The following is a 14579-nucleotide window of genomic DNA, read 5'->3' as shown; positions in this document are numbered from 1 at the left end:
ATGGAGGAGAGCATGTAAACGTCACGCTTGTCTCTCCATTTCACCGCGAGCAGTTCTTCGTTACACAAGGCAGCCCTCTCCCCCCTTGCAAGACGGGTGGTAACGGGCCGTTGGGGGAAGCCCCGGCGACCAGGTCGCACGGTGCCACAGCAGCCAATCTGTTCTAGGAACAAATGCCTGAAGAAGGGCACACTTGTGTAAAAATTGTCCACATAAAGATGGTACCCCTTGCCAAATAAGGGTGACACCAAGTCCCAGACTGTCTTCCCACTGCTCCCCAGGTAGTCAGGGCAAACGACCGGCTCCAGGGTCTGATCTTTACCCTCATAGATCCGAAATTTGTGGGTATAGCCTGTGGCCCTTTCACAGAGCTTATACAATTTGACCCCATACCGGGCGCGCTTACTTGGGATGTATTGTTTGAAGCCAAGGTGCCCGGTAAAATGTATAAGGGACTCGTCTACGCAAATGTTTTGATCAGGGGTATACAAATTTGCAAATTTGTTGTTGAAGTGGTCTATGAAGGGCCGAATTTTGTGGAGCCGGTCAAAAGCTGGGTGGCCTCTGGGACGGGAGGTGGTGTTGTCGCTAAAGTGCAGGAAACGCAGGATGGCCTCAAATCGTGCCCTGGACATAGCAGCAGAGAACATGGGCATGTGATGAATTGGGTTCGTGGACCAATATGACCGCAATTCATGCTTTTTGGTTAGACCCATGTTGAGGAGAAGGCCCAGAATTTTTTTTAAATTCGGAAACTTGGACTGGTTTCCACCGGAAAGGCTGGGCATAATAGCTTCCCGGGTTGGCGGCTATAAATTGAGTGGCATACCGATTTGTTTCTGCCACGACTATGTCCAAGAGCTCCGTAGTCGAGAACAGCTCAAAAAATCCCAGTGCCGAACTGATCTGAGCTGTCTCAACCCGAACTCCAGACTGGGCGGTGAAAGGGGGAACTACAGGTGCGGCTGAAGTTGGGGACTGCCAATCAGGGTTTTCCAGCACCTCAGGGACTCTAGGGGCTCTACGGGCGTGTCTGTGCGGTGGCTGCAACGGGGCAACTATTGCACGTACCACCGTACCAGCTTCAACTGCCCTTCTGGTGCTCACCACTTCACTATGTTGTACAGCAGTGCTGTTACTAGGTCCAGGGTGGGCTGCGCTGCTGGTGTATGCCTAACCACCTAATCCGACAGCGCCAGCCCCACTCTGCTGCCCTTGAAGCGGATCCTGCGCAACCTGTGGTCTAGCAACAAGGGGCCGGGTACGCCTGGTGCTATCAGGGACCTCAACCTCCTCGTCCGAACTTTGGGCCAGACTGCCACTGCTTTCTACAGGTTCATATTCTGACCCGCTAGATTCGTCAGATGAGGGTTCCCATTCCTCATCCGACTGGGTCAGAAGCCTGTAGGCCTCTTCAGAAGAATACCCCCTGTTTGACATTTGGACTACTAAATTTAGGGGTATTCCCCGAGACTACCCAAGAAAAAAAGCAAGCCTGTCTTACAAATGGGAGGCTACGAAGTACCGGAGGCTGCTGCGATTGATAAAAAATATCAAAACTGATTTTTTTATCGCCGCAGCGCTTGTAAAGTGATTGTGCAGTGATAAAAAAATATATATATTTTTGTCAATGCGGCGGGGCGGGCGTGGGTGAACGCACGTGTGGGCGACCGATCAGGCCTGATCGGGCAAACACTGCGTTTTGGGTGGAGGGCGAACTAAGGTGACACTAATACTATTATAGATCTGACTGTGATCAGTTTTGATCACTTACAGATACTATAAAAGTACAAATGCTGATTAGCGATACGCTAATGAGCGAATCAGTGACTGCGGTGCGGTGGGCTGGGCGCAAACCGATCGCTAACTACCTAACCAACTATCCTAAAACCTAACAGTCAATACCAGTGGGGGAAAAAAAAGTGACAGTTTACACTGATCACTTTTTTCCCTTTCACTAGGTTATTGACAGGGGCGATCAAGGGGCGATCAAGGGGTTAATTGGGGTGATGGGGGGGTGATCTGGGGGCTAAGTGTGGTGTTGGTGGGTACTTACACTGATGTATGCTCCTCTGCTGGAACCAACCGACCAAAAGGACCAGCAGAGGAGTACAAAAGCCATTTAACACCTTATAGTTATAAATATAAGGTGTTATATGGCTTGTGATTCGTTTTTTTGAAAATCGCCAGCCTGCCAGCGACAATCATTGGCTGGCAGGCTGGTGATGTAATACCCCTCCTACTTTTGCCGGCCCGCGATGGGCAAGCGCGGGCCGGCTTTGAGCGAAATATCGCGTCTCGCGAGATGACGCGCCGATGCGTGACTCTGCCTGAGACTACCGCCTCCGGAACGCGATCCTGTGTTAGGCGGTCCGGAGGCGGTTAACATCTATGTGCATAGTAGCACGGATGGTTTTTAGGAGACAGTCAGTTTCTTCTGGGAGAAATAAGGACCTGCCTGGGCCATCAGAAGAGGCCGAATCAGATTCAGAAACCAACTCTCCCTCATCAAGATCAAAAGGCAATTCAGAGGTATGGGATCTCTGGAATGTGGATGGTCGTAGAGATTGAGACGCAAATTTTAAGTCCACAGCCGTATTAACCTCCTCCTTAAAGAGAACCTTTCACCAGAGGATCCCCCTGCACTTACTGTTATCCCCGGGCGCCGCTCCGTTCTCCCGGTATAGCCTCCGGTATCTTCATAGTTAGGCTCCACCCAGGGGAACCTGACAGCGTCTCTTTCTCCTATGCTAAAGCGCTGACCAATCGCAGCGCTCAGCTCATAGCCTGGCTATAAGCTGAGCGCTGCGATTGGTCAGCACTACAGCATAGGAGAAAGACGCTGTCAGGTTCCCCTGGGTAGAGCCTAACTATGAAGATACCGGAGACTATACCGGGTGAACGGAGCGGCGCCCGGGGATAACAGTAAGTGCAGGGGGATCCCTGGGCGCCGCTCTACACGTCTGTATCGTCAGTTTAGAGGTTTTATTCTGGTGAAAGGTCTTCTTTAATAATCGCTCTCGTGGACTCTACGAGGAAGGGTGACTCCTCAGAAACAACTTTTCTGTGCATTTCTGTCACAAGGATTTTCTATTTTTTGAGGTAAAGGATTTCTTGCAAATGGCGCATTTTCTGCATCCTGTTTCCCCACTGGCTGGCTTGGGAGTCATGGTCCCAGTGCCCTAAAAGAGAATATAAAAGGGCAGTAGGACCATGAACCCCACATATGCACTTGGAGCTACCACCTCACCAGAGTGAAATTTTTTCCCCATAACAATATTTCCCCAATAGTGATTCAAACAACAGGGTTAGATTGTACAGTAGCAGGTAGCATAATCATCCCCCAGGGGAGACGGCTTATAGGGCTGAGGGATCACCAGGCTTTCAAGCGGCGTCCTCTACTGGAGCGAGCATGAGATTCTCTTGCCCAAGGAGAATCTCGCCTGGTGACGACATAGATCCCGCGCGATTTCCCTCTTCTCATGGGAAAAATCGCGAGTCCGGGGATGCCTTGACGCATCCGAGGGACGTGAAAGGGAGGCACGCGCTTCCCCGGGAGACCCGTCCCCTGCACCAGCCCTCCCACAGCGTGGGGAACTACAACAGGTTGAGCGAGATGAGAATCTTCCTGGCACTGCAGGAACGGCTCCTACGTATCGCGAGGACAGGAAACGACTGGATAGGTAAGGGGGAGGAGGTCTTTTAAATCATGTGCGCCTGCATTGTTTCCTGTCCTGGGGGCGGGGACACCCTCCTGTCAGTGCTGTTGTGGAGGTGTCGGGGAAAATATAAGCCCTCGTACAGCTATGTGAACGGAACTATAAAAAAAAAAAAAGTTATGGCTCAAGGAAGATAGGGAAGAAAAATTTAAACGAAAAAAACCTCCGGCATTCTAGGGGTTAAATATCACGTGTTAAGGTTGCTTTCACACAGCTGTATGTGATCCTTGAAACACTGTCCATTTGACAGCTGCATTTCCCAGACAGACTGAAGCTTCTCTCAGCAGAACTCGCTGTATCATGGTGATCTAGGATACTGCGAGTTCCTGTCCAACCATGTGTTGAAAGCCTTGTATTCACAAGGACAGGACGGTAGGCTTGCCACCTGGCTGGAACTCACAGCATGAGGACTCGTTTACATTTCTGTTTTTCATTGACGTGTGATGTCCACATTTTCAGAGGACAACACACATACCCATTGATTTAAATGGGTCTGTTCACATTTCAGTATTTATTTACTGACTGTAGGTCAATAAAAAAAAAAAAAAAAATTTTTTTAAAAAAACAAACACGGGGACATGCACTATTTTGATCAGTGATGCAGACCAAGCACGCCCACTGAATTATATGGGTCCGTGAAAATCACTGACACACACCCGTGGTGTGTCAGTTTTTCACTGAAGACTAATTGGAGATTCTTTGGAAATTTTCAGCTGAGCAACTTCTGTGAATTACAGATGACACACGGATGGCAAAAACAGACACACGGACCAACCACGGATCCTTCACGGATAAAACACGTACCCTTTTTTTCCAAGGACGTGACACTGACACGGAAATGTGAACAAGGCCTAAGGGTATGTCCACATGGGACAGATGTGCTGCAGATTTGCCACATTGTACAATAGCAATGAAGTGGATGAGATTTAAAAAATATATATATAATTAAAATAAAATATCCACACACTGTAGAGAGTATCCAAACCGTAACCATACATAACTTGATGTCAATAAGATCACCTTGAATATTTTTAGCTTTAGATTTATGTTCATATTTTATTGTTAACCTGTACTGTTTCAACATTTTTTTCAGATTTTCTTCCACATTTCACTTTCCTTTACAAAAATTCTTACCTTTAGCTAAAATGAAGGTGATCCAACAGCTTTTCATAATGTAAAGGTTATTCGAATCTGCAGTGGTCCTGCATGACAAAAAACTATATTTGAACATTGCACTAACCATAGGCTATATTAAAATAATACACATTATACAGAGTCCTCAAAGCTTACAGTTTACATTCACCTGAAAACCAAAAAGAGAAGAGACAATTTACAAGTTAAAGGGCTAAATTTTTGTAAACTAGAAGACATGCAGGGGTTTGGCATACCTATGTTTGCAAGGGGTTAGAGTGTAACTGCTTTTTCATCTTTTCCCATAAATTAATGCCTCTTTCACACGGGCGAGATTTCCGCACTGGTGCAATGCGCCCGCACTGAATCCAGACCCATTCATTTCTATGGGGCTGTGCACATGAGTGATGATTTTCACGCATCACTTGTGCGTTGCGTGAAAATCGCAGCATGCTCTATTTTGTTCGTTTTTCACGCAATGCAGGGCCCATAGAAGTGAATGGGGCTGTGTGAAAATCGCAAGCATCTGCAAGCAAGTGGTTGCTAGTAGACGATCTGGATGGGGACCCAATCATTATTATTTTCCCTTATAACATGGTTATAAGAGAAAATAATAGCATTCTTAATTCATAATGCTAAGTAAAATAGTGATGGAGGGGTTAAAAAAAAATTATAATTTAAATTGAACAAGTGGATTAAGGCGAGTAAAATTTTTAATTTTAATCCCTCCATCACTATTTTACTTCGCATTCTGAATTAAGAAGGCTATTACCATGTTATAAGGGAAAAATAATAAAACTACACAACACCTAACCCAAACTTCTGTGGAGAAGTTCGGGTTTGAGTACCAAACATGGCGATTTTTCTCAATCGCGTGCAAAACGCATAAAAATGTTTCGCACTTGCACGGAAAAATCACCCATTTTCCCAAGACGCACCCGCATTTTATCCGGCACAAATCCGTGACGCCCGTGTGAAAGAGGCCTAATAGTACAGGCAAATATAGGAAACTGTAAAAATTCACTGATGAAATCTGTATCAGTCTTCTTCACTGCAGGATCAGATTACATACAAGTCTATGGAAAGGGGTGGGGAGTTGGAGGAGAAGGCATCAACTGTGGCAAATAGGAAAAGGCAGAAAGACGTTCCGCTAGAGTGAATTGGAAGCAGGTTCTCAAGTTCCTCCATATGTAATCTATGGGAACATGACTCCAGCTAGTCTCCACCCAGTAGCTCAGGAAAAAGAACTGAACAGATTACTGAGAATAAAAACTTCTAAAAATGCAAGTCACACAAGTCATAATGGCCAGAAATAGTAACATGGTACATAAGGCCGAAAAAAGACATTTGTCCATCCAGTTCGGACTGTCATACTGCAAGTTGATCCAGAGGTAGGCAAAAAAAAAAAAACAGAAGTAGAAACCAATTTTCCCCACTTTAGGGGAATAAAAAAATTCCTTCCCGACTCCAATCAGGCAATCAGAATAACTCCCTGGATCAACGACCCCTCTCGTAGCTATAGCCTGTAATATTATTACACTCCAGAAAAACATCCAGGCCCCTCTTGAATTCCTTCATTGCATTTACCATCACCACCTCCTCAGGCAGAGAGTTCCATAGTCTCACTGCTCTTACCGTAAAGAATCCTTTTCTATGTTTGTGTACAAACCTTCTTTCCTCCAGACGCAGAGGATGTCCCCTCGTCACAGTCCTGGGGATAAATAGATGATGGGAGAGATCTCTGTACTGACCCCCGATATATTTATACATAGTAATTAGATCTCCCCTCAGTCGTCTTTTTTTCTAAAGTGAATAACCTTAATTTTGATAATCTTTCAGGGTACTGTAGTTGCTCCATTCCAGTTATTACTTTAGTTGCCCTCCTCTGGACCCTCTCCAGCTCTGCTATGTCTGCCTTGTTCACAGGAGCCCAAAACTGTACACAGTACTCCATGTGTGGTCTGACTAGTGATTTGTAAAGTGGTAGGACTATGTTCTTATCACGGGCATCTATGACCCTTTTGATGCCACCCATTATCTTATTGGCCTTGGCATCAGCTGCCTGACACTGGTTTTTGCAGCTTAGTTTGCCGTTTATTAAAATTTCTAGATCCTTTTCCATGTCAGTGTTACGGAGTGTTTTACGATTTAGTATGTATGGGTGACTTGCAGTATTCCTTCCCATGTGCATAACTTTACATTTGTCAGTGTTAAACCTCATCTGCCACTTATCTGCCCAAGCATCCAATCTATCCAGATCCCTCTGTAGTAGTATACTGTCCTCTTCAGTGTTAATTAAATTACACAGTTTAGTGTCATCTGCAAAAATTGATATTTTACTATGCAAGCCTTCTACAAGATCATTAATAAATATATTGAAGAGAATAGGGTCCATTACTGACCCCTGTGGTACCCCACTAGTGACAGTGACCCAATCTGAGTGTGTACCGTTAATAACTACCCTCTGTTTTCTATCACTCAGCCAGTTACTTACCCACATACAGACATTTTCTCCAAGTTCGAGCATTCTCATTTTATATACTAACCTTTTATGTGGTACAGTGTAATATGCTTTGGAGAAGTCCAGATATACAACATCCATTGATTCGCCGCTGTCAAGTCTAGAACTTACCTCCTCATAGAAACTGATTAAATTAGTTTAGCATAACCGATCCCTCATGAAGCCATGCTGATATGGCGTTATTTGCTTATTTCCGTTGAGATGCTCTAAGATAGCATCTCTTAGAAAACCTTCAAACAGTTTACCCACAACAGATGTTAAACTTACCGGCCTATAGTTTCCAGACTCTGTTTTTGGACCCTTTTTGAATATTGGCACCACATTTGCTATGTGCCAATCCTGTGGGACATTCCCTGTCAGTAAGGAGTCTGCAAATATCAGAAATAAGGGTCTGGCTAGGACATTACATTACTTAATTCCCTTAGGATACGGGGGTGTATGCCATCAGGTCCTGGCGATTTGTCTATTTTAATCTTTTTAAGTTGCTGTTGTACTTCTTCCTGGGTCAGACAGGACACGTTTAATGGGGAATTTATTTTTGCATTCTGCATGTCATCTGACAGTTTATTTTCTTTAGTTAATACATTGGAGAAAAAAAATATTTAACAGCTTTGCTTTCTCCTCGTCGCTCTCTGCGACTCCCCCCCTCATTACTCTGTAAAGGGCCGACACCTTCAGATTTATACTTTTTAACCGATATAATTGAACATCATTTTAGGGTTAGTTTTACTCTCTTTGGCAATTAATCTCTCGGTCTTTAGTTTGGCCGTTTTGTTTTTTACATGTTCTATTTTTTTCCTTAGTTATTCAGTGCTACCCTCCTGTTTTAGTGATTTATATGCTTTTTGTCATTTATTGCTTTCTTTACAGTTCTATTTATCCACATTGGTTTCTTTTTGTTCCTTAATCTTTTATTCCTATACAGTATGTACCTCTCACAATGAGATTTTAGGATGCTTTTAAAGATATCCCATTTTATGGCTGTATTTTTATTTTTGAGGGCTTTGTCCCAGTTAGTTAGGCCTATGGCCCCTCTTAGTTGGCAAAATTTTGCTTTTTTGAAGTTTGGTATTTTTGTTCCTCCCTGTAGAAACGCTCTTTGAATGATAATTGGAAGGTTATTACTTTATGGTCACTATTTCCCAGGTGTCCCCCAACCTGCACGTCTGTTGTTCTGTCAGGTCTATTGGTTAATACTAAGACCAGTATGGCCGTCCCTCTAGTCGGGTCCTGAACCAGTTGGGAGAGGTAATGGTCTTTGGTTATTGCCAAGAACCCGTTTCCTTTCCCAGTCATAGCCATCATCCAGCCATGTTTCCGTTATTCCCACTATGTCATAGTCCTCCTCACACATCCCTAATTCCAGTGTTATAATAATCTTTATTTGTATAGCGCTTTACAATCAGGGGGTTCAAGTACACACAGAGTCATAAATAACAATAGCAGCAAACAAGTCAACAATTAAAACAAGAGGAATGAGGGTCCTCATGTAATACCTATCTGACACCTCACCAAATTACCTGAAACAACAGTTACACTTTAATACAGCAGCTATAGTCAGCCGTGTTAGCCGGCTTGGCTTCAGCCAACAGGATTATAATGAAGAACATGACATGAAAATATACTTACTGATTATTTGTCTGTTCCATAAAAATGTTGTCAAATGTGCTAAACACAAAATAAAAAGCAAACAATTATTTAATCGGAAAAAAAATGCATTTTTACTTACTAGTCATGTTGCAACCCTGTGTGGTTCAATTTCTGCACTACTACTACACAGCAATCTTTGGTCAGGCAACATGTATAGTGACCAAGATTGGCATGTAGCCCCAGCCCAACAGCCAGCAAAGGAGGCAATATGGACAATCATAATACATTAGTAAGGCCTCTTTCACACTTGCGTTGTCCGGATCCGGCGTGTACTCCACTTGCCGGAATTACACGCCGGATCCGGAAAAACGCAAGTGTACTGAAAGCATTTGAAGACGGAACCGTCTTCCAAATGCGTTCAGTGTTACTATGGCACCCAGGACGCTATTAAAGTCCTGGTTGCCATAGTAGTAGTGGGGAGCGGTATACTTACAGTCCGTGCGGCTCCCGGGGCGCTCCAGAGTGACATCAGAGCGCCCCATGCGCATGGATGACGTGATCCATGTGATCACATGATCCATGCGCTTGGGGCGCCCTGACGTCACTCTGAAGCGCCCCGGGAGCCGCACAGACGGTAAGTATGCTGCTCCCCACTACACTTTACCATGGCTGCCAGGACTTTAGCGTCCCGGCAGCCATGGTAACCACTCTGAAAAAGCTAAATGTCGGCTCCGGCAATGCGCCGAAACGACGTTTAGCTTAAGGTCGGATCCGGATCAATGCCTTTCAATGGGCATTAATTCCGGATCCGGCCTTGCGGCAAGTGTTCCGGATTTTTGGCCGGAGCAAAAAGCGCAGCATGCTGCGGTATTTTCTCCGGCCAAAAAACGTTCCGTTCCGGAACTGAAGACATCCTGATGCATCCTGATGCATCCTGAACGGATTTCTCTCCATTCAGAATGCATTAGGATAATCCTGATCAGGATTCTTCCGGCATAGAGCCCCGACGACGGAACTCTATGCCGGAAGACAAGAACGCAAGTGTGAAAGAGCCCTAAGTGGCTTGCATTAACTTTCTCTACATGATAAATACCATTTGCTGAAGTGAGACAACTCCTTTAATGTTATTATCCTTTATCTCAGTCATGCAGTCTTAATAATGGCGATTAATTGTAAGGTTGTAGTTAGCTTTCTTTGTACAATGATGCAAAATTATTACTTCTACTTGCTACATGCTACAACATATCACACAGTTTGACGAATACTTCGTTTAGTAGAAATATTACACACCTCTGCCCTTCCCATGTAATTATCTGCTCAATGACGCTGTAATGTGCAGACAATGCTACTTAGAAAAAAAAAAAATCTTGGCAAATCTCATCACAACATCTATCTCTTCACTTATCCTCCCTGTCCCATTTAATAGAAAAGTTGACAAATAAAAAAAAAAAAAAAAAAAACATAGGTTCTAAATGTGTTTCAGAGGTTTTGTTCTTTGAATTAAGGCTACTTATACACTCCCGTTTTGGGCGGATCCGTCATGGATCTGCAAAAACGGATCCGTTACAATAAAACAACCGCATGCATCCATCATGAACGGATCCGGTTGTATTATGTGTTCTATAGCCATGATGGATCAGTCTTGAAATCCATTGAAAGTCAATGGAGGACGGATCAGTTTTCTATTGTGCCAGATTGTGTCCTAGAAAACGGATCTGTCCCCATTGACTTACATTGTGTGTCAGGATCCGTTTGGCTCAGTTTCATCAAACGGACACCAAAACGCTGCAGGCAGCGTTTTGGTGTCCGCCTCCAGAGCGGAATGCAGACTGAACAGAGGCAAACTGATGCATTCTGAGCGGATCCTTTTCCATTCAGAATTTGCATTAGGGCAAAACTGATCAGTTTTGGACCGCTTGTGAGAGCCCTGAACGGATCTCAAACGGAAAGCCAAAACGCTAGTGTGAAAGTAGACTTAGAGACACGCAGAGTCACAAAAAACACCATGCATGTACTAAAAGAAAGAACAAATTTAATCTGTGATGCCATTCACCCACAGATAGCATTGCCCAAAAGAAGCCTCTGCGTGAACATTGGCTAAATCAGTTAGGTTGCTTTGTTGAAGGGAACCATGCGCAGCATGATTTAGTGATCGGTGCCTTGTCTTACTTTAAATAAATCACAGCTAACAATTCTCTCATTATTTAGTATAGAGTAAACTGGTCAATCACGCTGAGCTAGGCGAGGAGAAGGCAATCTTGCTGTGTTGGCAATTCAGTTAGCATGACAACTTTAGTTTAGTCTCTAGGTCAGTATGATTAAAGTGATACCAAATATACATAGTACAGGTATTTTATTTTAAAGTTTTATTACTTTTGATAGAGCTGTGTGAGGGCTTTGTGGGACAGCCTAAAGTTTTCACCATTATCATTTTGGAGTATACAAGGCATATTCATTGCAGCCCAGGCCTTAAAAATAGTCAAATCTACTGAAGAGTCATGGTTATTCATATCTCCTGCTCTCCCTGCCCAGCTGCTGATGATTGGGAGTTCTCTCCTAGAAAGAAAGGGTGAAAACTAGGTAGAAGACTGTCAGTCATCAGCAGGTGGGCAGTGAGAGCAGGAATTTATGAATAACCAGGACTCTTCTCAGGTGGCCGGGACTCTTTTCCAGGCCCACTCTGCAATGATTGTGAAGTTGGTTCTCGGTAACCACTTACTTTTAACTTTTGAATGACAGACCGCTGAAATCAAGTCACCTGTCTCTACTTTATTCTGCCGTTAGTATGGGCAGCATAAAGTTGATGACAGGTTCCCTTTAAAACTTTTCAGTCCAAAATGTGACTTATTCTTGTTTAGTTGGAGTTAATTATTTTTTAATAAAACTTTGTTAGTTTATCACTTAACAGACCCACAAGGTGACTTTGATCAATTGATCATATACCACTTACATAATACACTGTACTACTTGTGCAGTGCACTGTAGAAAACTGACAGGCAATCTATTATGCTATGCATTTGATAGAGATGTGCATATATGTATATCATTCTTCCGAAATCAATATGGCTCCCATATCCTGTTGCTTAAAAAAATAAAATGAGAAAGAACAGCACGAGGGTCTCAGCCCATCCTGGAAGACCCCCCTCCTGGAGGGGTCATTTGTGATAAACGTAGTACCAGTACTGACCAATGAGGACATTACACAATGTACTCCTCCCCCTCCCCCTTCCTCACTATGTATAGGAATGTGCTGTGTAATAAAGCTGAGAACTGAATTGACCCTGCTGGCATCAGGTCTCCTCTTCCGTGCACATAAAATCCTAGGATTAAACTACTAATGTGGAGCAGCAGAAACAAAACATTTCAGCTCTGATTAAGAGCATCTTTAACACATTTACAGATTGTAGATATCGTGGCCTTCACTAGACCCACTGGTGCCATGTAAAGGCACTGGCACCCAGCAATGGCATTTGCAAGGTGCTGATGGGTCACAGCCACCTAGGTGCCACAGCTGCTATTTACCACAGCTTTTTAATATTAACCCCTTCTACCCCTGGCCAGTTTTACCTTCCTGCCCAGGCCATTTTTTGCAAATCTGACATGTGTCACTTTATGTGGTAATAACTTTGGGACACTTTTATTTATCCAAGCCATTCTGAGATAGTTTTCTCGTGACACATTGTACTTCATGACAGTCATAAATTTGAGTCAATATATTTCACCTTTATTTATGAAAAATCCCCCGATTATTTAACAAAAATGTTGAAAAATTTAGCAATTTTCTAAATTTCTTTTAACCCCTTAAGGACTTATGACGTACCGGTACAGCATGTTTCCCGAGTCCTTAAGGACCCATGACGTACCGGTTCGTCATAACTTTAAAACTAAATTGCGGTGCGGCGGGGGTTAATAGGAACAGGATGTCCTCTGAAATCATTCAGTGGACATCCTGTCACAACGCCGGGGGAAGGGGGGTTTGCGGCGGCGGTGTCATCGGGTCCCCATGCGGCTGTAGGGAGGACCCAATGGCATGGAAGGCATTGTGCTGCCTTCCGGTGACGAGCCTGTGAGATCCAGCCCCCTGGATCTCACAGGCTGGAAGCTGTATGAGTAATACACACTGTATTACTCATACAGCTAATGCATTCCAATACAGAAGTATTGGAATGCATTGTAAAGGTTTAGACCCCCAACATATCACGTGACCTAACCCCTCAGATGAACACCGTTACAAATAAAAAATGTGCTAAATAAACAATTTTTATGTCACCTTACATCACAAAAAGTACAACAGCAAGCGATCAAAAAGGTGTTTGCCCACCAAAATAGTACCAATAGTACTGATCCCGCAAAAAATGAGCCCCTACCTGAGACCATCGCCCAAAAAAAAAAAAAAAAAACACTATGGCTCAGAATATGGAGACATAGTGCCAAACAGTCATCTCATCCCGAACAAAAATGAGACCCTACCTAATATAATCGCCCAAAAAATGAAAAAACTATGGCTCTCAGAATATGGAGACACTAAAACATGATTTTTTTTTGTTTCAAAAAGGATATTATTGTGTAAAACTTATATAAATAAAAAAAACTATACATATTAGGTATCGCCGCGTCCGTATCGACCGGCTCTATAAAAATATCATCACCTAACCCCTCAGGTTAATACCGTAAAAATATAAAAAACTGTAAAAAAAAAAAGCCATTTTTGGTCACCTTACATCACAAAAAGTGTAATAGCAAGCGATCAGAAAGTCACACGCACCCCAAAATAGTGCCAATAAAACAAACAGTCATCTCATCCCGCAAAAATCATACCCTACTCAAGGTAATCGCCCAAAAACTGAAAAAATTATGGCTCTCAGACTATGGAAACACTAAAACATGATTTTTTTTGTTTAAAAAAAAGAAATCATTGTGTAAAACTTAAATTAAAAAAAAGTATACATATTAGGTATCGCCGCATCCGTGACAACCTGGTCTATATAAATATCACATGATCTAACCTGTCAGATGAATGTTGTAAATAACAAAAAATAAAAACGGTGCCAAAACAGCTATTTCTTGTTACCTTGCCTCACAAAAAGTGTAATATAGAGCAACCAAAAATCATATGTACCCTAAACTAGTACCAACAATGCTGCCACCCTATCACGTAGTTTCTAAAATGGAGTCACTTTTTTGGAGTTTCTACTCTAGGGGTGCATCAGGGGGGCTTCAAATGGGACATGGTGTCAAAAAAAACTAGTCCAGCAAAACCTGCCTTTCAAAAACCGTATGGCATTCCTTTCCTTCTGCGCCCTGCCATGTGCCCGTACAGCGGTTTACGTCCACATATGGGGCATTTCTGTAAACGACAGAATCAGGGCCATAAATATTGAGTTTGGTTTGGCTGTTAACCCTTGCTTTGTAACTGAAAAAAAATTATTAAAATGGAAAATCTGCCAAAAAAGTGAAAATTTTTAAATTGTATCTCTATTTTCCCATTAATTCTTGTGAAACACCTAAAGGGTTAACGACGTTTGTAAAATCAGTTTTGAATACCTTGAGGGGTGTAGTTTATAGAATGGTGGTTTCTATTATGTAAGCCTCGCAAAGTGACTTCAGACCTGAACTGG

General features: G+C 43.2%; 1 protein-coding gene across 4 annotated transcripts in view; it reads right to left on the bottom strand.

The window, feature by feature from the left end:
- Nucleotides 1-14579, bottom strand: part of RB1 (RB transcriptional corepressor 1) — a 350867-nt gene that overhangs the window by 280411 nt on the left and 55877 nt on the right. For all 4 annotated transcript variants that reach the window (XM_040425458.1, XM_040425460.1, XM_040425459.1 and 1 more), the window contains exons 5-6: nt 9001-9039; nt 4854-4921 (exon numbers count right to left, since the gene is read on the bottom strand). In XM_040425458.1, coding sequence (XP_040281392.1) covers nt 4854-4921; nt 9001-9039 — 107 coding nt within the window. The remainder of the gene's footprint in view (nt 1-4853; nt 4922-9000; nt 9040-14579) is intronic.

The sequence above is a fragment of the Bufo bufo genome, chromosome 3 (genome assembly GCF_905171765.1).
Source record: "Bufo bufo chromosome 3, aBufBuf1.1, whole genome shotgun sequence".
NCBI classification, from domain to species: domain Eukaryota; kingdom Metazoa; phylum Chordata; class Amphibia; order Anura; family Bufonidae; genus Bufo; species Bufo bufo.
This window is presented reverse-complemented; position numbering and strand designations above follow the sequence as displayed.